Source organism: Ammospiza caudacuta, chromosome 1, assembly GCF_027887145.1.
Source record: "Ammospiza caudacuta isolate bAmmCau1 chromosome 1, bAmmCau1.pri, whole genome shotgun sequence".
Lineage (NCBI taxonomy): Eukaryota > Metazoa > Chordata > Aves > Passeriformes > Passerellidae > Ammospiza > Ammospiza caudacuta.
Genome location: NC_080593.1, coordinates 98,693,661 through 98,719,329, shown reverse-complemented (window position 1 = coordinate 98,719,329; position 25,669 = coordinate 98,693,661). Strand labels below are relative to the sequence as shown.

General features: G+C 35.9%; 1 protein-coding gene across 1 annotated transcript in view; it reads left to right on the top strand.

Annotated features, from left to right (window-relative positions):
- The window catches only part of DOK6 (docking protein 6), a 241,688-nt gene that overhangs the window by 116,162 nt on the left and 99,857 nt on the right, over positions 1–25,669 (top strand). Inside the window, exon 3 of the mRNA XM_058815279.1 lies at positions 10–124. Within this exon, the coding sequence (XP_058671262.1) occupies positions 10–124 (115 nt within the window). The remainder of the gene's footprint in view (positions 1–9; positions 125–25,669) is intronic.

Sequence of the window (25,669 nt, the reverse complement as noted above, 5' to 3'; positions counted from 1 at the left end):
CATTTTAAGGTAACTGAGCTGCACAATATCAAAAACATAACCAGATTGCCTCGAGAGACAAAGAAGCATGCAGTGGCAATTATCTTTCATGATGAGACATCAAAGACATTTGCGTGTGAGTCAGGTAAGTAATTGGTGCTTCATCTCTAGCTTGAAGAAATCAAGTTACACATCAAAGTCTGGCTCACATGAATTAACTCACAATGCCAAATAGAAATTCTTACCTTAAAGAAATTTGTGGTAAACAAAAAACTTTGGAGTTTGGGGTTCAGGTCTTTTGGGGTTCAATAAGGTTTTTTTAATATATAATGAGAGGTGTTGGGGTGTTACAGAGCTCTTTTTTCCATTATTTTTCTTTGCATGCAGATGGTTTAAAGACTGGAGGTTTCCAGCTAAACTTGTAAATCCTAGTAAAAAATAACCTGTAAGATGTTATTAAGCCAAGATGTGAAGCATTCTTTTTTTAACAAGCTTTGCTATAGGCAGTTACTAAACTAATAATTATCATGCCATTGCAAATAAGTAGCAAATACCAGCTAAAACCTCAGGATATTTTAAAGCAGGGTGTCAAGCAGTCTGTGGTTTGAATGACTCCATAGCATAATGACTAGACTAGCATAGAACAAGACCTGCCCATTAGAGTACACAATGGCAGGCAGTTACTTGTGAGACACTGAGCACTGCACAATTAAAGTGCACTATTTTCATTTGAAAGTACAATTGCGCACATCTGTGTCCTAGGGTATATTTTGGGTATATTTTAACAGAAAAAAAAAGTTTTTTAAAAGCGTGGGAAATTCTTTAATTATAAAGTTCGGGCCTTTTTAGTGACATATTTGAAACTTTACATTGTAAACGTTTATATAGATAATACTATATATATATATATATATATATATATATATATGTTAGTTTTGGTTTTTTTAAATATATATGTAATATTATGTATATATGGTGAAAGACCTAGAAGAAAATCTATATGAGGAGTGACTGAAGTTAGTTGGTCTGGAGAAGAGGAAACAGAGGAGAGACTTCACTGGAGTCTGCAACTTCCTTTTGAGGGGAAGAGGAGAGGCAGACACTGATCTCTTCTCTGTGGTGATCAGTGACAGGACCCCAGGGAATGGCCTGAAGTTGTGTCAATGGATTTTAGGTTGGAATTAGGGAAAGGTTCTTCATCCTGAGGGTAGTTTAGCTCTGGAAAAGGCTCTGCAGGGAAGTGATGACTGCACCAGCCTGACAGAGTTCAAGAAGCATTTGGAAGATATTTTTGGGCACATGGTGTGACTCTTGGCACTGTCTTGTGCAGGGCTAGGAGTTGAACTCTATGGTCCTTGTGGATCCCTTCCAACTCTAGGTATTCTATGATTCTTTATCAATATTATCATATAAACATTGCATCATGTACAATCTAAATAATAAATTAAATACAGTGAAACAAATCTGAGAAATGTGGAGGACGTTAAAGGTGTGCAAGGTCATGAATTATGTAGCTTTTAGATCAGATATTGCAAACAGTAATATGTATATTCCATCATGAAAGATAGACTTTTTTTTGTTAATTATTTTAAGTTTAGTGACACACATAGAAAATCTGTGTCTGTCTACAATTGGTTTAAGTGATCATTAGATAAGTAGCCCACATTAAAGATTTTGAACTCTAATCTGTAGAATTGATAGTGACTCTGTATTATGATTAATAATTGAATAAAAACATTTTAATTATATTCCAACAGCACTGAAGTCAGTCCTGTGGAAATTTTTTCCATTTGCCTATGCATGCATGCCCCTTCTTTCCTAATGAGATCTTGTTCCTTCCCTAGAATTACTGTGGCTCAGGTATATTTGAAAAGAGTGAGAGCAAGTCATGACTTCAGAATTCTTTCACCAAAGAAGGGACAAACCTAAGGAAGTTCAGCATGTCTGGCCCACTCATCCCATTCTTCTTAACCTTGAACCCAGTTGTAAATGCAAGGCACATGTAGTACCATAAGGTGCTAGCAGGGTGTCCGTATGAGATGCTCTCCCTTTATGCTCTATACAAAAGTGTGTTTTGAGTGGACAGAACCCTGGGTGAAGTGTCAAACAAGTGGAGAGCTTGTGGACAAAGAACAAAGTTCAGACCAGGATAGGTGATGTAGCAGGTGTCTCCTCTAGACCTTCTCATCAACAGGAGAAGGCAGATGAAGCAATCTCGGGGCAGGTGGAAAAGCCTTACAGTCCCAGGCATTGGTGTTCCTGGGTGACTTTAACCTCAGCAGTAACTACTGCAAGGCCAATAAGGCTGAACACAAGCAATCCAGATTTCTGAAACAGATTGAAGAAAACTTCTTGACACAGATGATCAATAGTGTGATGAGGGGAGATGTTTGTTCAGGGACATGCTTGGCAGCATCCTGTGGATCCTTGAAGGGCAAAGGAGCCCAGGAGAGCTATCCAATCTGCAAGGACAGCATCCTCTGAGCACAAGAACTGTTCTCCCCATTCTCAGAAGACAAGCTTTACAGGAGATGAGTATGAATGGATGTGGAGCTCCTGACTCACTCAAACACACACAAGAAAACCTACAATGAAGCAGAGACTGACTCCTTGGGAGGCATACAGAGGCTTTGTCTATTTACATGGGAATGGAGTTCACCAAGCTCCAGCTCAGGGAAGTGCAAGATAGAAAAGGTTTCTTGAAGTACATCAGGAGAGAAATAAAGGCCAAGTAAGCGTGGCCCTATTGCTTGCTGGAACGGTCGACATAGTGACTAGGGTCATGAGAAAGGCTGAGGTACCTTTTATACTGTGGTTTTCACTTGCAAGGCTTGTCCTCAGGCCTTCCAGGTCCCTAAGCCCCTGAACTTGATGAAGTATCCATGGCAGGGGAAGGCATAGTGAGGCCTGATTTAAATCACCTGGATTTCATACAAAAGTTAGTGGAGCTTGATTGTCAAGAATGACAAGAAGGAGGATCCAGATAACTGTGCTCCAGCCAGGTCACCTCAGTCCCTGAGAACACTGCTGGAGCAAATCGCATGTAAAGACATGAAGGACAGCAAGGTGAATGGGAGAAGAAAAAAATACCTCCCGTATGCAAATCATGTTTGCCATGATTAGGTGTCTAGCAAAAGAAAGGCAGTGATTCTTACATACCTTAATTGTAATGGTCTTTGATACCCTCTGTAGCTTCCTCCATAGCCCCCAAAACTGGTGGGGCATGGGGTGAACAACGGCACTATAAAGTGGACAGAAAATAGGCCAGACTTAAAAAAACAAGGTTGTGAAGCCAAGCTTGCAGCAAGGATGTAGTGGATCCCTAGAGTCAGTGCTGGGACCAATACCATTCAAGGTCTTCATTGATAATCTGCATGATATGGTGAGGTTACTCTCATCTGGTTTGCAAGTGACACCAGGCAGGGGTGACCCAATTTGGGGAGGCAGGGCTGCTGTCAGAGGGACCTGGACAGGCTGGAGAAATGGGCTTACAAAAACCTTGTGAAGTTCAGCAAGAACAAAAGCTCTTTGCCCTGGTTTATGGTAATCCCCGCCATAAGGCAGGCTTGGTGCCAGCTGTTGGGAAGCAGATCTACTGAAAAGGCTCTGAGGTCGTGGTGCACAACACTCCCTGGACAGCATTAGTGAGGCTCTTCACAGCAGATACTGGAAAGTGATCCTTCCTTTTTATTCAACACTTATAGGACCACATCTAGACTGCCATGTCCAGTTTTGTGCATGCAGCACAATATTGACATACAGGAGTGAACCCAGGGTGGGGCACCAACAGTCAGGAGCACATGACATAATAAGAGAGGCTGAGGGCTTTTTCAGCCTGGAGAAAAAATATTTCAGAGGATCTTATTGCTTATGTGATCTGAGAATACAGAGAAGATTGAGCTATAAAAGCATCAAATACCTGGCTGTTTCTGAATGACTACAAATGTTGGCTGTGAGCATAGTGGAGTTTCAATTAGTTTGCCTTTCTCCATGCCTTCAGTCTGTCTAAGCAGTATAGACTGCATCACATCTATGAGATGAGAAAGATACACAGTTTTGTTTCACTAAAATCTGACTCTCTTCAACTCCAAATCTTTTGTTTTCTGAACTAGGAAGATAGGGTCCAAAAACAAATTTAGTTCCCAAGTCATTTCCACAGTGAATTCTGTCTTCTCACAGGGAACTGTTACCATTTTTACTGCTGTTGAAATGTGCCAAGTACTTGGCTTTCCTCTATGACACTAAACAAAATTTAAGGAATGTTTGAAGAACTTGCTTCTTATTTAAAATGGGTTCCTTTCCTTCTCTTGTTTAGTGGCACTGGTTTATATGGAAAAATGCATAGACTTTTACAGCCTCACAGTGTACAGTGATGTACACACAATGGTGTTTATTTTGGCAAATCTTCTTGCCACTTCTTTGGTTAACACAATAACTTTACTAATCCCTCTTCTTTCTGGTGGCTTCAGTGTCAAAAAAACACTCAAGTGGTTTTGACTCAAGGCAAAAATCTTCCAGAATCATAACTGCTTGACCTTGAATTTTTTAGGACTCCAGAGTTTCATAATGTGGAAATTTTTCTACCATGAAGTCTCTGAATATACAGAAGCAGATGCCTTGTTTCATATCATCTTGACTTCCAGGGGCAGATGGAAGGAGAGTAAGGAGAGTAACATTAAACCCATTGCAAAAGATCTGCTGAGCATAGAGTCAACAATTTTTTGGAGAAAAGGAGAAAGGAATACTCAAAGCTGAGTTGATTTTAGGGACTGAACAATGTGAGGGAGAGGTTTTGTCAGTGTTGTACCATAAAATGATTTTAAATAAAGGTATCATTTTGGTTTTGACATCATGAGCTGATGGCTTCTCATCTGTGCCGTCTTAAAGTGCCAAAAAGCAGCACATTTTTCTGGCACATAGCTTTCTTAATTGTGGAATTAGGCACAATAAAATACTATTCTGTTTTAAAATAGGTCTCTAAAGATGCAGAACACTTTAGCTCTCCACAGAGAGCCTGAGAGCTGTGATACCAGCCCACTGGGTGTGCTGGCTCAGAGCCTGTGGTTTTTTCCTAAGCTCCTGCAGCTTTTAGTCCCTCATCTTGCTTATTGTCTTCAAGGCAGCTACTGGCAAATCTGAGCTCTGGATGGGCTGTAACCCCTATATTTCCATTAGAATTTCAGCAAATTAATAATCTGAGATGCATCTACTTGTTGGTAATCTTCATTTGCCTATGACAACATTCTACAGAAAAACAAATCAGACTCCTGCATATGCTTTTGTTATCACCTACCCATCACTACCACCAGTGCTCCCAACATCTACAACAGCTGTAGAAATGTGCTCCCTTCTGAAGCCCCATTGAAATATTTTGAAGGCAAATCAATCTCTTATACTACAGTTCCCTGAATAAAAGCATGGGATAACAAGTCTTTAAAGAAGAATTATCCCTCTTCAGGAAGAAAGGAAAGCTTCTTGCTGTTACTATATCTGTTTCTGACATCTTCTCTAAGGGGCAGAAACTTGTGACTTTGGTGATTAGCAAGCAACATTTTAAAATTCTCTTTTACCATGAGAATTGTTTCAGTGGAAGTAAACTAATGAGAAGTCAGGGCTGATTAACTAACATGAAAAGTAGTCTATAACTCAGTGAACCTACAACAGACTTTAAAGCGTGGGAATTCTTCTTCAAACCATGGGAAATTGCTGCTGCCCTAACAAGGAACATGCCATGATCTCTATTTGAGCCTTTCTGAATATTGTCTGAAAGTTACTGCCTTTAAGGAAATTTTTGTGTTGTTGTTTTGGGGGTTTTTTTTATTATTAAGAATTATGAAATTGTGGGGGGTTTTCTCTTCATTCTGAAGTGTATAATCAAGAAGTAGAGAAGATATTTTAGCTCTGGATTCCAGCTGCTGGGTTTGACATGCTGACTTTCCTTGATACCTTTCCTAAAAATGTTGTTGGGTTGGATCTTGTTTGGTTGGGGACCTTTTGTTATTGTTGAATTTCCTTCAGGTAGTGTGCTGTCACATGTTTTGTAGTTACAGCCATGCCTGGATGCATGTATCTGTTAAGATGCCTTTCTTCCTTCAAGCCTGGTATCTGTAATGTGACTGTAAGACAAGTGTCTGAACTGACATAGGTGCTCTGAAATGCCCTTTAAACTCTCACAAAACTTCTTGATGTGATGCAGTGAGCAATGGTGGCTGTGCAGGACCAGCAATAAAATGAAATTGGAGGGCATGAGTAGTGATTTAATCTAGAATTTTATGGTGCTGTTTTGGAAGATGCTGGCATGATGATGATTGTGCCTGAATAATAGCTAGCTTTTAAGGAAGGCTCTTTCTGATTTACACTAGTCAGGGACAGACCATATGGGGGCTTGATTTTTCCTTTAGTGATGACAGCAAAATACTGAGTGATACCAATCCCTGGGCATTTTATGCTTAGTGGCCCCTCCAGCACAGGTTTGTGTAAAATCTATTCTGAAGTCTAAATGACAGAATGTTATGAAAACTGATGAATTTTTAAATCTAGTTCTTAAAAAATAAAAACAAAAAAAAAATAATATGAGGGGAGTTAAAAATATTATGGAGATAGGAATAAGAAAGACAAATAGAGCTGAGAGGTGATTCTGGTGATTTGAGAATAGAATGAGTTGTGACATAAGGGGCAAATCATATTTGTGACATAGGGAGCAAAATTAAGAGAAATCTTAAAACTGCCATTGTTAAGCAAAGGAGACACCCCCTGGGATACTGACCTTTGTCTGTGTTCTCTTCAGCACAATGCCCCACTCTGTATAGAAGTACATTAATTGAAGGGGTTTCTTTCTTCCCAGGCATGCATGAACTGCAGCTCTAGAGTCATTACAACCAAGAAACATCCTCATTATTTTTAAGAGGTTATACTTTGGCTTTTCCTTAAAACTTTTGCTATTCAAGTCCTGGGGAAAATAGAGTTCGGTTATTGCAAAGTGTCTATCAGTTACTTTATTTGAAATTTCTGGTTTAGGGGTTTATGCATTCATGTGGTTGTTTTGGCTCAATTCACCATTTTTATATCTTGAATGTCTTGCTTCTGTGATGGTTGCCTTGATAAAACTCTTTTATACACCTGCAACATAAACAGGTAAACAGGTATATGTTTTTCTTCTGTATTCTTGTGTTTCAGCTTCTTTTGAGTGCAGTCAAACTGTGATAATCAAGTTTTGTCATAACTTTCCAAAAAAGTTTTGTCACAACTCTCCGAAGTTTTACTTAGTTGAAATTGAAAGTCTGTTGGTGTCAAGTGGCAATGTGTGTTTTTTCTAGATTTGTATGTATTTTTCTTTTTAAATCTGTTTTCACCATTTGTTAGTGTTGCTTTCTTTTCTTAAAAAAATACAGTGGTGGTATCATTTGAAAAGGAGCAAGTTCATTTCATGCTTTTACTGAAAAAGCTTTTGGACAATTAGCAAATTATTACTGATCATGAGTTGGGCTTTTACTAGTTTTCACAAGTAAAACCACTATGTGCTGAAAGAGCTCAACAGATATCAGTGGACTATTAGATGCAATTCATATTACTGTATCCTTTGACAGTTAAAAAGCCTGGAGGTTTTGCATTTAAATTACTGTGAAACTTTGAGACTTTGAGATGAAGCATCAGTGCTCATACTTGCTGTTATAACGAACAATATATATGGCTATGTAAGCTTTAAAAATAAAGCTTAAAAATAGAATTGTTATTGATATTTTAAAATAACCAGATTGAAGTTCCTGTTTTTGCTGTTATTTTTGTGACTTTGAAGCTCCAGGATCATGGAGGCAGTGAAAGTGGAGAACAGCATCCTAAATACTGTTTGGGCAGTGGAAAGAAGAATACAGAGTTCACATTTTGGATGCAGAAAAATAAACCCAAGTAGTCCAAACTATTCTGAAACATGGGATATTTCACTTTTAACATGTCAGGGATTGTTATATGAAAATTTATGACAATAAACCTGGGGCCCCAGGTTTTATATTTTCTGGTTTTGTTTGTTTATATAGAGAGAGAAAGGAACCTGCACTCTCCAGAAAGCATATGGCTCATTGGAGATCAGATGCATGCTCTCACTTCCATATGTAACACATTGTCTGAGATCTAAAAATGAGTGAAAAGACAGGCATTTCATGAAGTTGAATATGTTGCTCTTGATTCTTACATTCTCCCTTTTTTATCACAATTTTTGAAACACTATCCACTTTCAGGGCAAAATTCGGTCTGAGTCATGGTAATGCTAAAATTTACTTAGAATGCCTGTCCTTTTGTTTTGGGCAAATAGTTTCCTTTTCAGTATTGATGAGTTTTAGTTTCTTTTTTTTTTTTTTTTCATTTTGCCTGTAAATAGGCATCTCTGCTCTGACTTTAACATATATAAAGTTGAAGTATTTGGATTCTGCCTCTCATTGCTCTTGGTTGCCAATTGATCCTCATTTTTCTTGGTTTTCTGTCTGAACTACAGTATTACAATTTTCTGACACATACTGGTAATATGTATTACTGGCAAATGGAATGAATGCAGGAAATTGTGCTCCATCTTCAGGACATAGCTGTTGATAGATCAGGTTCTACACTGTTGCTTTCCATCCTTTTCAGTCACTTCTAGGTTGTTAATTGACTGCACACTTAGTTCTAAAATTATTTAAATTATATTTTGGGAAGACAAACTCATATTTTCATCTTTTTTTAGTAGAATGCTAAATTTGAAAACAGTAGACACACAAAATGGTCATCATCTTTTCAGCACTTCTTCCACGTAGGACCCTGAGCTAGGAATGCTGCTGCATTCTCAGTTTATACGACAAATGTGGGGCAGGAAGGAAATAAGGTTAACTTGCAGCAGGAGCATGCACAGGTGCTGTGACAAACTAAGTAGGAAAGCTGTAACATTTCTAAATGCAGGAATTGGGAAAGGTAAACTTGTTCGAAGACTGCAGTCTTTGGGAAACCCTAAAGTTTAGACCTTGAAAGTCTAAAACCCTAAAGTTTAGACTTTGAAAGTCAAAACCTTTGGAGACTGAAATTTGTTTTGGTTCTCTAAATTATGGTTCTCTGATTATGTTGTTGTGTAAACTACAGAGGTGATAAGGATTCAGTTACCCTTGCTGTTCACATACTGTAAACTTGCCTGGAGACTCTTTAATAATGTCTAACATAGTGGGTCTGGATAGGTGCTCTCCATAATTGGAAATTCATGACAGTCGAGTCAAGTTCCAGGTGACTGGGGGAGTAGAGAAATATTGTATCCGTCTTCCCAAAAGGTAGAAATGAGGACCCTGGTGGCTACTGACCACCCAAGCCATTCTATGATCCTAGATAGAGAAGTATTATTTATTTGTCCTGGACAAATATATTGAAGCATAGACACTATAAGTGCTTTCCTTATCACAGTTTTACTTGAAGGTATTGAAATCTATATTAAATATAAACTGTTCCCATAAGAACAAAAGAAAAAGAAGATAGCTAAGATAATGATGAATTATCTATTTTAGAGTGCATGTAGAACTTCTTGAGAGTAAAAAATTAGGAAAAAAATCTTCCTGCCTGCAGAAACTCAGCAAGATCAGAAGACAAAGAGAAGAGATCAAGAAGATTTCAGCTTCATCTGATAGATGGTGCAAGGTCAGCACCATCTTGAACAGTGAATTTAGAGTGACTAGGAGAAATGCATGAGTCTCAAAGCCTCTGCCCTGGAAGTTCAACGTACAGTTGCCCTTCCAAGTAAGCATGGAATAGAGGTGGGTTAGTGATGCTGAAGTCTAGAATTTCAGGCATGTGAAGTTGTGGAATAGCTTGTTGGACTTTAATAGAAAGTGTCTTAGTTGTTGGTTTGTTGGTCTTTAATAGAAAGTTGCTCACTTGTTGGTTTGGATTATTGTACTTTAGAGAGGGGGTTGTAAGCTGTTAAAAATCAATGAACATTTTAGTATCTGCAAGCTCTATGCTTTATACTAGAACAAAGTACATGTCAGTGAGATGACAGAAGCCCATAAAAATGCAGAACAACATGGTCTAGCGTTTGGCTAAAAAAAAAAAAAAAAGAAGTTTTCCTTAGCCTCTGGCTGTTTACCCTAAACTGAAATCTGAAATTGCTAGTATGTTGTGTATCTCTGTACAACAGGATTTCTTTCTGATCTCATTTTGAGATTCTTGGTGGTTTTGATAAAAGTACTGTACCATAAATAGCTTCTGGTCCTAAGAAACAAAGATATGGAGACTGTTTTGTATAATTCATGCCATAAATTAAGTTAGAATAATTTTTAATCATGTTGTAAGTGTGAAAGTCCAAATGTACTTCCTCTCTTGTAAACACATTTTATTAGAAGGTAAAGCAATAAGACACGACCTATTTTAACGTGCCTTCATACTATCTGCACCTGGTTTTTAAAAATACTGGCCTGCTCTACACTGCCAAAAGGCATTCATATGCAATAATTAAAGGATTACAGAAAACAGGCAGAGAATCTTGATGAGTTTTGTGCATAAAATTTCTTCATATTCTGAGTTGTAATTGGTAGTTTGCAGATGAAGGACTGGGATAACTTCATTAACTGGATGACAAATGAATGTGTCAAAGTCAGGAAAAAATCTCAGGCAGAGAACTTTTCTCTATATTAAACATTTACTATAGATATATATGTGGATATAGAATATAATTTTGCTAAAATATCCATGTATGTGGTTGTAATATGGAGTCATGCCATGAAACAACACATTGTGCTTGATAATGATGAAGTCTACAAGCAAGTTTTATGTCTTCACTTTAAAGTTTTTAAACATCCATGTTAAACACTCTGATGTTTGTAGAACAGACTACAGTAAGTGTTCGTTTCTGTACATGAAGCAAGGTAATTTCTTACTTTCCACAACATAAAAGGCTGTGGGATTTTATAAAAGAATTTTGCCATCATCACTGTAGTTAAGGTTGCTATCTCCGCATGCCATTCAGGTTTTTAGGTACCTTAATCTGATTTTATTAGGCTGATCATAGAAGTGAATTCTTAACAAAGAGCACATTTGAAGTTGCAGGGATGGTGATTCCACTGTTTCCCTGGGTAGCATATTCCACTGCTTTATCACCATTTCAGTGAAGAAATTTTTCCCAATATCTAATCTAAACCTCCCCTGGTGCAATTTGAAGCCATTTCCTGGTGGATTGTGCTTTGCCTTTTTAGGGTTTTTTGACATAATTAAAAGAAACAAAAGTATATCAGGAGTTTTATGTCAAGTTGAAAAGAGAATGGCATAGTGTGTCTAGATGAAGGTAGAACAAAAGCCTGTCTTTTCCATCTTGGTTAGTCTGTCCCATGCATTATACATGTGGTGTTCTTTAATTGAATAATTTGTTATAAGGGCCTCTGCTGTGGTAGGTACTTGGGAAAAAAGGTGAATGAGAGTTAGTATTTTAAGTAGGCGTTTTTTCATAAAGTCAGAACAAATGGATTCAATTTTTTTCCTAGACTGATACTTTCTAGCACCCATCACTACAAAATGTAATAGTGTGTATTTGTATGCTCTCAAATCTATAACTTCCTGTGTTCTAAAGACTGCAATTTAAAAATAGATTTTTTAAAATGTTCTTGTTAAAGGGAAATTCAAACAAAACATTTTCCTTAAAAATTCAGGCAGGACTTCAAAGCTGGATCATCAGAGTAGTTATTCTTCCCCAGTCTTTAGGCTTCTGACCCCCATTAACATGATACTACTGCACCTGATGCTGAAATTGTGGATTCTTCAACAGCCTGCCAGGCAGACAGGCAGATGGGTAGCTTTCTGACAGTGCATTTAGGTCTTGATGCATCTGGATTTACTCAGAAAAGTCTCAACCAGCTCTAAGAATAACACATTTTAGAGCAAATCATCACTTGTCTTGAGACTTATCCCTTAAAACTGTGCAGAAATGTTAGCACCTCGTTAAGGTGTGTCGTCTGCAAAGGCTGTAATTTTCATTGCCTGATGATGAGAAGAGTCAATAAAGAATTATTTTTTTGGTTATGTCTTCATGCCTAGATATAACCAGTCTTGGCTGCAAGCCAGCTCTAGTCCGCAAATAGTGCAGCTTTATGTTAGGAAAACGTCAGGTCTTTGCAAATTCCCCGTGCTTCTCATCTGGTTTGCAGCAGAGTCAATACAAAAACATCATTGCCTGCTCTTACTGGGCAACATGATGACAGACCTGCAAGGAGGCAGGGCATGTTCAGTGGCAATATCCAGGCTGTGTTGTTAGGTAGAAGAAATCTGCACTGCCTCTGTTTCCAATATTCATATCTAGAACACAGAAGATATGTGGTCATATTGTAGTGATTTGACCTTGGCTGGCTGTGCCCACTAAGCTGCTCTCTCACTTCCACAACTCAGCAGGACAGGGGGAGAAGACACAATGAAAAGTTAATGAGTCAAGGTAAGTACAGGGAGTTGTTTGTGAGGTAACAAAACAGGCAAAATAGACTTGGGCTAACTAGCAACCGAGTAGGATAGTGAAAAGCAAAAAAAAAGATCTGAAAACATTTTTCAGATGTTTCATGACCTCTTCCTTCACAGGCTCAACTTAACTCCTGGCTGCTCCCTGAGCAGCACAAGGGGATGGGGAATGAAGATTGCAGTCAATTCATAATATTTTGTCTCTGCAGGGGTTTGCTCTGGAACATGGAGCACATCCTCCCAATCCTTCTTTCACATAGGTGTCTGCAGGGCTGTTTCTCTCATGTTTTCTTTCCTATCATACATTACCATTCCTTAAATGTCTTTTCACACAGGGACTACCGTTGGTGATGGGCTCAGCTTTGGCTGGAAGCAAGTCTGCCTTGGAGCTGGCTGGAATTTTCTCTGTTCAACATTAGGGCAGATTGTGCTGTTTTCTTACAGAGCCACTTCTCCAACACACCTCACTACCAAAATCTTGTCATATAAACCCAACACGTATATAAAAAATATTACTGTATCAAGAAATTGTTGGCAAGTCTAAGATAATGCTACTGTATGACTCTTTCTTTCCTTTCTTTCTCTCTTTTTCTTTTCTTTTCTTTTCTTTTCTTTTCTTTTCTTTTCTTTTCTTTTCTTTTCTTTTCTTTTCTTTTCTTTTCTTTTCTTTTCTTTTCTTTTCTTTTCTTTTCTTTTCTTTTCTTTTCTTTTCTTTTTTTTCTTTTTTTTCTTTTCTTTCTTTTTCTTTTTCTTTTTCTTTTCTTCTCCTGCCTTCCATCATTCCTTCATTTTTTTTTTTATTATTGAGACTAGCAGTACTAAGGCTCTCAGGTTTTTCATGTACCTGTTTACTTAGGTTATCACTCACTCTCTCTCCTAATCCTTTCAGTCTTCTCTTTTGGAAACTACTGGTACGGGCCCTTACTGACTTGGTACTAATATGCCAGTGGAGACATACATAGGTGGTGAAATTCTAGACTGTTTCCTTTTTTCCACTTTTTTTTTCCACTTAAAAAATTTCTCTGAAGCTAATAAAAGATACAATTACTTAACTCATAGCTATTGTGTTTGGGCATATTTCTACTCCTTTCCCTGCAGGAGTTGTGTAAAACCCCATTTGATGTCCACAAGTTTGCTAACACTGGAGTGGAATCCAGGTATCAGCTGAGATAAAAAGACTTCTGATCATCTACATGGAATATAGGTCAGATCTCCTGGGATTTGTGAATATGTATCAACTCATAAAATTAGATGATTTCTGCAGTTTCTGACCTCTCCTGAGAACAGCATACATTTAGTGACAGCACAAAAATCATGGCTTTAATTTATAGATTGAGTTTGAAGTATTGACAAATGATGTATGGTTGGCTGAGCCTGGGGAGAGTTCAGTGAAGACCATGATAATTTACTGCTCCAAACCTAAAACACACAATCTATTTTTCATTCTCTGTCACTTTTCAGCTTGCATTACATTTGGCTACTTATGGTGTGTAAAGTATATGGGGCTGTTGGCAGGTTAACTGTTTCAGGTCTTTTGAAACACTTTTGTCACTGAATAAAAGCAACCTGAGAAGACTAGTGTGTGTAAAAGAGCACAGAAATTTTTGTGTGCTACTTATGTGCACTTGACCATGTATTCAGCTTTGGATATTCTATTTCACATAGAGTCTAGGCATGGAAACCTTGGGAAAATTTGCGTACATTCAAAAAAATCAAACCAGACCATAACCAAACAAAATAAAGGTAAGCATTCGGTGTTCACTGTCCATCATCTTCATAAGATTTTGAGAGCTTGCCTCAATCTCAAGTGGTGTCAGCATTAGCACAGCCCCATGGGCTGTTGAGCAATCAGAATGGCCACTGCAGCCAGGGTGATCAGTAAAGCCTGTACACTGGCATTTCACTGCTGTCTAGTTGTTGAGAACCAAAGCAATTTTAAGACTGAACCATGTGTTGGACTGCTGCAGGTATGTAGTGATAGGCAAAGACAAGGTTTTATGTGACTCTTGTAAGATTTTTCTAGAGCTGTCCCAGTTTTACACCTGCAGAGCAAAGCTGCTTAATGCATTGTCACAGCCCATTCAGTTTTTTAATCTCTCTGCCAATATTTAAGGGGAAAACATATTAAACTATGACTTACTTTTAAGAACATAAGTAAATTAATTTTAAGAAGAAATAACTCCAAATTTCAATAATGCAAGTTGTACACTTCTATATTTTAAAAGACTGCCATGGATATGGTAGATATGCAAATGAATCATCAGTACACCAATTGCAGATATTCCAGTTACTAACTGGTGTATTCCCAGACAGCTGAGATTCCTCTGTTTACAGTAATTGATGATCCTGGGTGTCAGTTCCAAGCAAGACAGCAATAAATTTCTCAGACAGGATTTGTCCTTTTCCCTGATAAATAAATAAAAATTATTTCCTGTATTAATTTTACTGTATGAGTCAATTTGGGATATTCAGCCTTAAATTCTTGGAGTTCTTATTTTAAATAAGGCCAAGAAGCAAATTGTGCTACAGTTGTGCAAAGAAGTTTAATTAAATAATCCCAATGTATCAGTCATAATTGGTGCTTAATGTAGTTTTAAAGGGCTTTAAAAAGTGCCCCAAATATGTTGCTTTTCTTTAAATCAGTATGGCATTTAATGCAATTCAATCTTCTCTATAAGAAGATTACAATGAAGGAGGAAAATAGGAGTGTGTTTTCTGTAATTGCAGTTCAAGTACATTCATACAATGTTTTCAAAATCCATACAGATAAATTATCCTGTTTGCTTTAAAAACAGCTTTCTTTTTTTCCAATACCTTTTCTAAAGCAGGTCTCCATTTAAAGTTTTAGATTATTTCAACTGCTTCAAACTGCTTCTAAATCTTTCTTGCAAAATCTGAGGTTAAAACTGAAATTATTCAGTGGCAAACATTCATAGAGAAGCTGTTGTTGCCTTTGAGCGTGTAGTCATTTAGTTAGCTCGGTTTCTCATTTTGTTTTTAAACTTATAAAATAGTGTATTAATGTGAAAATAAGGCAAGTAAGGTGTTAATGATGACAAATATATTAATTTCCCCCCCTGCTGAAACAGCTACAATTGGTATGAAAAATTTATATAATAATAGAGAAAATGTGTGTTTGAGGACTTTTTTGCATTTTGCTTTAGATTCAGTTTTTATCAATTTGTAAGTGTTCCAGAAGACAAAATAAACATCATATTGGGTTTGAGTTTTGCAGATGTTTGGTGGATCAAACTTGCAATGCTGTTTGATGGGTTTTGTTGACCATCTATTGTCGCAGTTTCTACTACAAATCAAGCAGGTTTAAGGTTGCTTCATATTAGATGGAGTTCTTTATTTCTTAATTCAAATTGACTGATCCCTCACTTCATTCCATAGTGAAGTCAAAATCGACAATTCTGTTCACAAAAGTAATGCAAATAATTCCAAATGTGTCCAAGTATATTACTAACACATTCATATAGTGTTCTGGCATATGTTAGGGGGTTAAGATTCATATTCAATAAAGTTTATATGACATGTACTAGTCCTCTAATGTCTTATGAAGATTAGAGCTTTGAAGTGAAACCTCCTTATTAACTGGAATTATGAGGAATCTTGATCTGCTTCTTAAGGATAGAACATTAGATCTATTAATTTTCAGGACAGCTGTACATTTTGAAAATGTGGGAGATTTCTTATTTTTTCAAGAACAAAGGATCTGTATGTGGACTTAATTTTGCAATGAATTTTTTTAAAATCCAGCAACATAATATTGCTAGTAGCTCTTGTGAGACTATAATTTTATTGGATAGCATTAAGGAGTATTTAGCCTGCATTTTCATGATCATGTAAGACAAAGTTAAAAAACTGATATAAAGTTCCTTGTTTGTTTTTATACCGAAGCCTTTTCTTAAAAATCTGTATAGTTTTAAAGTTAAAATACATATATATTATTGTTATTTTTCTACTAATGAAATAATATTAACTGATCAATTATAAATAATAATTTGTCTATAAACTGGACATATTTTAAAATATTCCTATATTTAGGACAAAATCATAATCTTATTGGCTACCAGAAAAATTAAACAAGCTTAGAATTAGTGAAGTGGAAAAGGGAATTAAGACCATTTAACACTTTCTAAATAAGAACAATGGCTCACTAAAATAAATTATCTCTGTTTCATAAATGGGAAGTACTTTATAAGGTATCCCCCAAAGGTAGCCCTTTGGAGTGCTGTTGGAAAACAACCAACTCCATTTCAGAATGGTACTTGCTCAGTGATAGTGTGAATTTGGCTGTCTCTTTACAAAGTTATTCACTGGCCAAACCTCTCAGTAGTTTAGCATTTGGTTTCAGTTTCAAGGGGGAAAAAAATGAATCCTGTGTCTGGAGTTTATATTCCATAAATAAAACATGAAGTCAATATTACATCTGTTACATCTGTTACTGTTAATTTTGACTGGACGTAGAAATTCAAATAATCAAATCAGAGAATTTGCTGTGGATTTATGAAGTAACTATGTCTAATAAATGTAAAATTAAAGATAATTTGGATGTGCTAATAGATAAGCCTCTAAATAATTGGTTTAACCTGTCTAGGAAGACAGGTGTGTGTTAAGTATGTTCCTATAGAAATGAATCCAGTTAGAATGGCAAAATATCTTACTATATAGCTTCTGCTTTATATTTTAAACATCAACAATATTAGGATGGTTTGTTCAAATGTTTAAGGAGGTTAGCCTAAACCTTGCTATAGCTTGCAATCACCTTGCTGAAAAAATAAGAATGGAATTAAATAGACAGCCTGACATTTATCTCTGCTTGTTTCTCTAGTAATGGAAATGAGTTAATGCAGAAAACTGAAAAAGCCAATGTAATTCCAAAATGTTGCTGCTCAGTGACTGTGAATCTTTTCCAAGTTTCGTACAACTAAAAGTCCGTGACACCTGTGTGGTGCAAGAAGCAGTGCTCCTAGCATATGTCACTGAATATAGCAGCACTGTCCTGCTAATAAATGCTGCCCTTGCTGCTGTATCATCATCCTCACCAGCAATAAGGTAGAAATCAGCAATATTCAGATATGTACCTAACCCCTACCTTATGTTTGTCTGACAATATTTTCAGGGTGTGCTAGGTATAAATAGTTTTCTTCTCATATGGCATTTCATATTGACAATCGTCCTGTTTTTTCTGGGAAGAGTTTATTATTTCTGGGAAGTGTGTATTATTTGTCTGTACAAATATGATTTAGATGAAGATATAGTTTACTATGGTTAAGAACCATCTGGAAAGAAACTCTAAAAATCATATGTGTCATGAACTAGTCCTTCAAATACAATGCCCTGCTATGCATTTCTCAATGTCTGGATATATCCTTGGGTTCATATCCTATCAATATGTGTAATTTTAATTAAAATGTAGACATGATTATAATAAGAATATATATTGTAAGACAGCAATCTAAGTGAAAAGACCTAACATCTTAATATCTAAAGGCTAATTTATAAAGTCTATGATCATGGTAGGAGAAAAGTGAGGAGGAAGAAGTTGGAAGGAGAGTTGTATGTTTCTGCGTGTTATTATGTTGATTTAATTTTTAGGCAGTTTGTAACTGCATGCCTGCTAAGTTAAGAAAATGGTGGAAGCCCATGAATTATGAGATTTTCAGTAATTTTATTTTTTTAAGGTTGTCACAGCTATAATTATAATCTCCTTTGTGAATCAAATAGCTGACAGCATGTGAAAATTTGTATGTATGTTGATGAAGGCTATTTTGAATTCTAAAGAGTATTATGAATGCTTTCTTTAGTGGAGGTCATGATGGAAAAACCGGAGATTTATAACTCTAGGTAGCATATTTGTAAAAATCTTTATTCAGATTTGGGAGTTTGTACTTATAAACCTTATACATGTATTTATGGATATAAACTTTGGGCTTCTTGAGGGATCAAATCAAGGGAGTAAATGAAGTTGTCATTTTTTTCTGATGTAAAAAGAAAAGGTTTCTCTCTTTCTGGCTCAGTAAAGCGTTACTTCTCCAAAATGTCACTGTCATTTGTATAACAAGTTTTTTTCAATCATGCTTCAATCTATTATATTGCTATACTAGTTTTGGGCATGGAAACTGATTCCTTAATTATATATGTTATCATGATTCTATGCAAAGGCACATGTTAGGTTTTATTGTGAAAATGTAAAGAATAATAATTGTCTTCCTGCCTTTATCCAATTCAAGAACAAAAAAAAAGGACAGAATTATATATATAGTTGCTCTTTATTACTTGCTTATTATTATAATCTCATTGTAACACTGTGATCCAGGAAAAAACCCCCTAAAGTAATACTTATTTGTTTTGATTAAATTAATAAACCCCTGCTCAAACTCACCACAAAATCGAGAGGCACTTTTTTTCTTTTTTTTTTAAGGCAGTGGAACTTTGGAGGAGGCCACTCCAAGCAGAAGGAAGAACAACATTTAAGTCAGCCATTTTCTCATTTAAAATCATTAATGCAGAAAATAGGAAAGGCATATGGCAGCATAAGAATTATAACTTTGCCCATCAGTTAAATGTGCTGATGGTGCTGAGTAACTCCTCTTCAAATGACAGTGATCAATTTTCTCATCCCTACCATTAAAACTCATTTCTCTGTAGAATTTTCTGGATTGCTTTCTCCACTAAAAGTAGCAGGCACGGATTTGAATTTAACCTAAGTCATGAAAAATTGGAATCTTTTGCTTAGAGTCTCAGTGAGGGGCACAGAAGACCAGTCTTTGCCAGTGTGTGACTTCATCTCCTCTTCAAAGGAAAGGATAACCCTTCCCCTCCCCTCTAGTTGTGTGTGTGCCTAAAATTCACTTCACAAGTAAGCTGTTAGTCGGCAATTGATCACCAGTGTGCATTAATTACAGTTACATCTTCTGTAAATGCTGTTTCTCACTGTAATCAGCCCCTCTGATTTACAAACCTAAATCCTAATCTTTTGCTGCAGTTCTTGGTTTGTACGGATCAAAATATTAAATTTAAACAGTTTTTATACTTTCATGGTGAGTTGTTTACCCTTAAATAAAGATGAAAGATTTTAAATAAAATGATCTTTCATCTGTAAGTCCCCAGTTAACATGCCTTAAACCATTTCAGCAGAGCTCTTGAAGTTTCCAATGATTTAATCTTGGTGCTTTCTGTAAGATTGCATTCATCACAACTTATTTTCTTGGAGAAAAACGACACATAATTGAAGATGGATCTATTTACTGTTTTTCTGGTTCAGCAACATGGTTTTTCTGTTCTGAATCTTAGAAGTCTACTGAATTAAAAAAGAAAAAATGTCCTATTAACGTAATGAAAGTATGGATTATGAGTTTCAGCTTCAAGCAACTGTATCTTCTCAGGTAGTCATTTGTGTCTCTTATTGATCATGATGTAGAGATCTCAGTGGTATGTGGTAAAAGCCCAATAATCAAAAATATTTCAGATACAATTGTTTTTAGACGACTGTTGTTTACAGGAGGTTTTACCTGATTGGAAAGCCTGAACTTTCATAAACATTCAAAGAATGTCTCTTTTCATTAAATATTCTCTAATTTAAATAATGTTTACATGTATCAAATGTAAAACTCCACTTTATACTGGGAATTAAAGGTACAAGTTTAAAACGAGAGTAAGAAATTGATAATGAAGAAGTAATCCCCTTTGGGTTTAAATTCTGTAGATGTGAAATTTGAGAAAGACTTTTCTAATTATATTTCCTTTGGTACTAACTCCAGACTATGAACTTTTAAGATTTATTTCTTTGCAGTAACACCACATTAAAAACCCCCAAGAATAAAGTGGAAGACACAGAGTCATTTTGAGCTAATACTTTGTTCTGCCTCAGAGTAAAGTTTTATGCAACTGAGAATCAAGTAGAGCACATACTGCATTATGATCTTACAGATGAATTCAGTCAGTAATTGCTTTCAATGAGTTTCTTTACACTTCCAATGCCATAAAAACCTTCTTGACTGTTGCAGTAGCGAGGACTCACATCTTCAAAACAATAGAGTTTGGGGGAAAAATTTTGCATTTACTGGACACAGAAAGAAAAAAAATATATTCTTTCAGGAGGTTTATTATTATGAAAGTCATGTATAGTACCATGCAGGAAAAAAATCCTAACCTCTTTACATTAGAAGAGGGCAACAATAACACTGCCCTCTGTGCTCAACCAAAATTGCACAACTTTTAATAAATCTTAAGTATTCATAGCTTGAGGTCTTGCTTTAATTAGGTGTGTTTGGCCAAAGAAAAGGGAGATTGCAAAAACATCCAAGTGTGTTACTTACTGTCTGCTCCTACTGATTTAATGCAGCAGATATTCAGATGGCTGGAGTGAAAGTCATATGTTCAAAGGCATAAGGGCAATGAAGCATGTAGTGGAAATACTATGCAGTTTTTCTTCTGTTTATTGAAAATAGTCCTTTTCACATTGATTTTGTAAAGGAAACTAATACTCTTAAAATTATTTATCTAATCTAACAATATTTCTGATCTACAAGTGACAAAATTTGCCAGTACTTCAAAAATAAAACTGGATATTTAACGTATTGAAAAAGAAAAGTGAAATGAACCCTAGGATTTGTAGCTGTTTATTTGGGTATTGGATTCTTTTACTAGACCATAACATAAACTCTTGAAAATGGAAAGGAGGCATACTTTACATTTGCACAGAAGGTATTAAATTACCCATTCATTTAAAAACCAGCACTATAACTTTCCCAAGAGGAATAAAAATGCTGTGGGAGTAGACTAAATCTGAAATACTACCAATTTTTAAGATAGAAAAGGGCTATTGCTGACTGCCAGTAATGGGGTAGCAGCAAAAGTTGATGTGAAAGCATCCACTTTGTGTTATGTTCCTGGTGACAGACCCTTTTTTGGACACTTGACTGATGGTGTTTATGCCCTTCCCACTACTGACATGCTGCCTGAGGTTATTTCACTTTCATGCCATTGCGATTTAACATTAATAACAGTTGAAACAGGTATATGAATTGACAGTCCTAGGGAACTGTATAATTCCTATGTCAGATTCTTGTTACTGGCCCATTAGTTTCAGACAGAATGTAAATGTTTCTTCTATGTTTAGGCAGGTTTTCATAATTCTTTCTTTCCACTTTAAAGAAAGTTTGAAAGTTAAAGAAAGTTTAGATTGAGAGTGAAATTTTGCCAGGCATATTTTTGGGTAATGATGTTGGCTCACTGTTGGTCTGTTGGACTTACTAACACTTGATAAACATTTGTGGTATAATGAGAGCCACTAGTCTCCAGCATGAAATAGAATACATAATTTTTAAGAATACTTATTAAATCTTCCCCCAAGGACTAATTTATCCACTGAATCACATTTTCTTCCTGGAATGGCATCATTCATTTCTGTAGGACTAATCACAGACTAAGGTGATATACACTTCTTTTTAATAGCAGAAATTGCCATTTTCATGGAGAAAAAGAAGGAAGACAAATTTCCTATTGTTACATTAGCAGTAGTATGGAGCAAAGGAAATTCCTTCCTTGTAGCCTATTCATTTTCCCATATACTCTCCATTTTTCAAACAAGTTGTCAGAGTTCTGTTTCTGTATGAAAACTACTTTCTCAAGCAGCATTGCACATGGAGAACTTTGCTTCTCGCTGCTTTAATGGACAAGAGTTTAATGGACAGTTACATCAATATGACAAATCTTTTAAAATACTTTTTTTGCCTTCAAAATTATTGACTTAACACTGTGCATGTTTATGTTATAGACAGGACAATAGACAGACTAGTAGCTGAGTGCTGGTTATATGAAACTTCTTATCAGACCTGCAGAAACAAATGGGTTTTTTTCATGAAAATGTCAGCTTTGATATATCTTAATAAATACAGACATATACAGCTGGCTATTTGCAAACACAAGTACATAATTAGATTAATTATCAGCATCCCGTTCTTGATAAATCTTGCATCTCCAGATAAGTGTGGCAAAAATGTTTTAAAAGCTAATAAATGTCCTTTGGTAATTATTGCAATTAACTGTACTGCCCTTATGCCAACTCAAGTTTAAAATAGCAAATAATTGGGAAAGTTTCTTCTTGTATTTTTTTTGTATAGTACTTATCTTCCCTCACTTAAAAAAAAGTGCATTAGCAAAATGTACCAATGGATAAAGTATAAAATTACAGAGTATGTTCATATTCTGTAATTTTCATTTATCTTGATTAATGCATTTTCAGTATTTGTTCAAGGAAAAAAAATATTGCTCAAATGAAAAATTATACCATTCAAACTAATGGTATAATCAAAAATATGTATGATTTTTAATAGCTGTTATTCATTCAACAGTAAGGGTGTTATCGTATTAAAATGTGGAAATGGCAAGTTTTTTAGGAACTTGACTCACCAAGAATATTCCCAAAGAATATTTTCAGGCTTCCTTTAACATGTTTATACTGCCAGAATATGTAGCATTTTCAGTGAGTTAATATCATTTAACAGTGTATGTGGTTTTCCATATATAACTTTCCTTTGTCTTGTGGTTCAATGATTTACACTTAAGTAATAGCAAAACACTTTACTCCAGGTGAAATATTCAATAGTCACCGTTCAAGAAAAATACGAGAAAGTTTCCTTAGAAGTAGTATTATTATTTGAAACACGAGGAAAAATTCTATATATGAGTCCCACATGTCATAAAATACCTTCAAATAAAAAATAATTTTAATAAACTAGTTGCTCTCAGAGTTGCAGCTCTTTGTCTCTGTTCCTTTCTACTTAAAAACAAGTTTAAGTCCACAAACAGAGTGATTTTCTCTTCTTTGAAAATAAATAGAATGTGTGTCCCCTTCTTTGCTTCCCAGCTATCACTTAATGAAAATTTGCCAAATTCATGCATAGGCAGTGTTAATCAGTAATACATTATACAAAATAAGCTCTATCCCTCTGTTCCTCTGGGCAAAGATATGAAATAGCCACATTGCTTTAGATTTGTATCTGTGTTTGTGTGTGTGTGATGTGCTCAAGTTAAAGTACCCGAAGTAACAGAGTCATGGTTAGATAACATATTTTAAATATTTATAAAATCAAATTATTTTCAAATCATCAAAGGATGATCTATGTCCTGATAAAGGATAGATGTTTTTAAGGTATTGTTGATTTTGATAAGAAATTACATGCCTGCAGGCAATAGTATTATTTGCTAATGAAAAAAAATAAGATTAAGTTACTTCATATATTTTATGTGGTACAGTATAATAACACATCAGTCCTGTGGGAATTCTATAATATTTTTTCTTATTAACTTCTAATTAAGCCTGAGTGATTTTTAGAGGAGATAAACTGCCACATTTTTCAGTATCATCTTTCTTTCTTGGTAGAGAACATCAGGTCTCCAGCCTACTAATCTAGCCAGCAAAGATCCTCCAGTTTCATTCAGGGTAACAATATTTAGTTGGATTTATGCCTCTTATAGACATCATTGAGAAGGAAGAGCTAAACAATTTGTACAGAAAATAAATAAAAATGTTACAGAAAATAGGAAACTAACATCAGATTTATACTGTTTGACATCAGGTAAAACATGAAGATGTGAGTGAGGTTTCTTAATTTGCACAAGGGCTATGTTTGTCATCCCCCTCTAATATAGTACACATGCTATTTCCAGCCTTAATTCTTAACCACATCACTTTCTGTGGGCTGCATGAGAAGGGGAAGAGGCATGTCCCTAGGAGGTGCATATAAACTGAGCCCTATTATTTACAAATTCAATAAACTGATGCTTATAGTGATGGAGTGGATCTCCCAGAATGTAGGGCACTGGACTGAGCAGGAGGGGTCAGCCCTTCAGGGCTTTATCTCAGCCTGGAGGCGTCCAACTGTGCTGGCAGCTTGTGGTGGTGGGAGATGGAATGCTGCTGTAGGATTGTGTCATGTGAACACAAGGAAAATGTGAAAGAACATGAAGTTACCAGGATTCAGAAGGTGTTTGGTTAAGTCCACACACAAAATTCTTCCTAAGTTAGGAGTGTGATAACAATCTCTCCTCTAGCCTTAGAGATCTAGAGGATCTGGAGGCCAGATAGAAAGAGATCTAGAGGGTTCCTGTGGACAGCGCACTTGAAATGCGCCCATTTTGTGTTTCATTGCCACTTACCCCCTCTCGGTAGAGAATGTTGTGTACAATGATTTCTTTTAAAGTGTAAGTAGCAGAAGAACACTTTTACTGTGACAAATTCCTATCTCTAACACAATTTGCTGACGTTATTTCATCATTGCTATTGTATCAGCAAACCAACATCATCCTGCGGTATCACCTATGTCCAAGACAGTGGTCAGACTAGGTACAGCAGCACCACTGTAATCACCTGAGAGCTGAAGCAGAAATGACACATAGCCTCAGGCACGACCTAGAACTCAGATCAGCTGCAGGAAAACATTGCCAATAGCAAGTTGAGTAGCAAGTTTACAAATTTGTTCCCAGTAATGTTTCTCGTGCAGTAAACAGTGCCTATTTAAGGTTGCCCATCTCTTTGCATTTTATCTCAGCTCATGAGATTTGTATTGTAGAATTTTATAATTAAATAACAGTAAAGATAAAAATGCAGGTATTTTGATTTTATTTATAGCTGTGAAAGCATACTTTACAATTTATCATTCAGTCCAGGAATTCAGTTATCTTAAGAAGAAAATAAATTTTTCAGTGACAAGTACCAGTTACGACTAAAAACTCTGCATTTGCCACCAATAAATCTAATCTACATGCATTAAAGAGGACAATTTTGCTGACACTTTTTTATTACTTGGTTCCACTGTAATATTTCATCCATTTCAGTATATGCATGTAATCAAAATAAAGAAGTAACTGAGATATCTCAGTTTTCTGACATGGCATTCTTAAAGATTGCTGTCATGACACATTTATTTGCTGTAAATTATAGTGAATAATTTTTTGTATCATAAATAGTATTTAATTTGTTACCCAGAGACACAAGATATTCCATAGACATTTTACAAAAGAATGGTAGTTGCTTTATTGATGCACATGGTGAAAGGAGAATCAAGGGTTTGGTTTTGAAAAATAACAACTCACCTGCTCCTAAAAAAAAAGTTTCACATGTCCATCAAGGAAAAGGTTGAATGCAATTCCCTGCAAGTAAGCAATAGCTATCAGAATGCATTAGGCAGGACTAACTCATACACTACCTTCATACCCATGACCTTCAAGA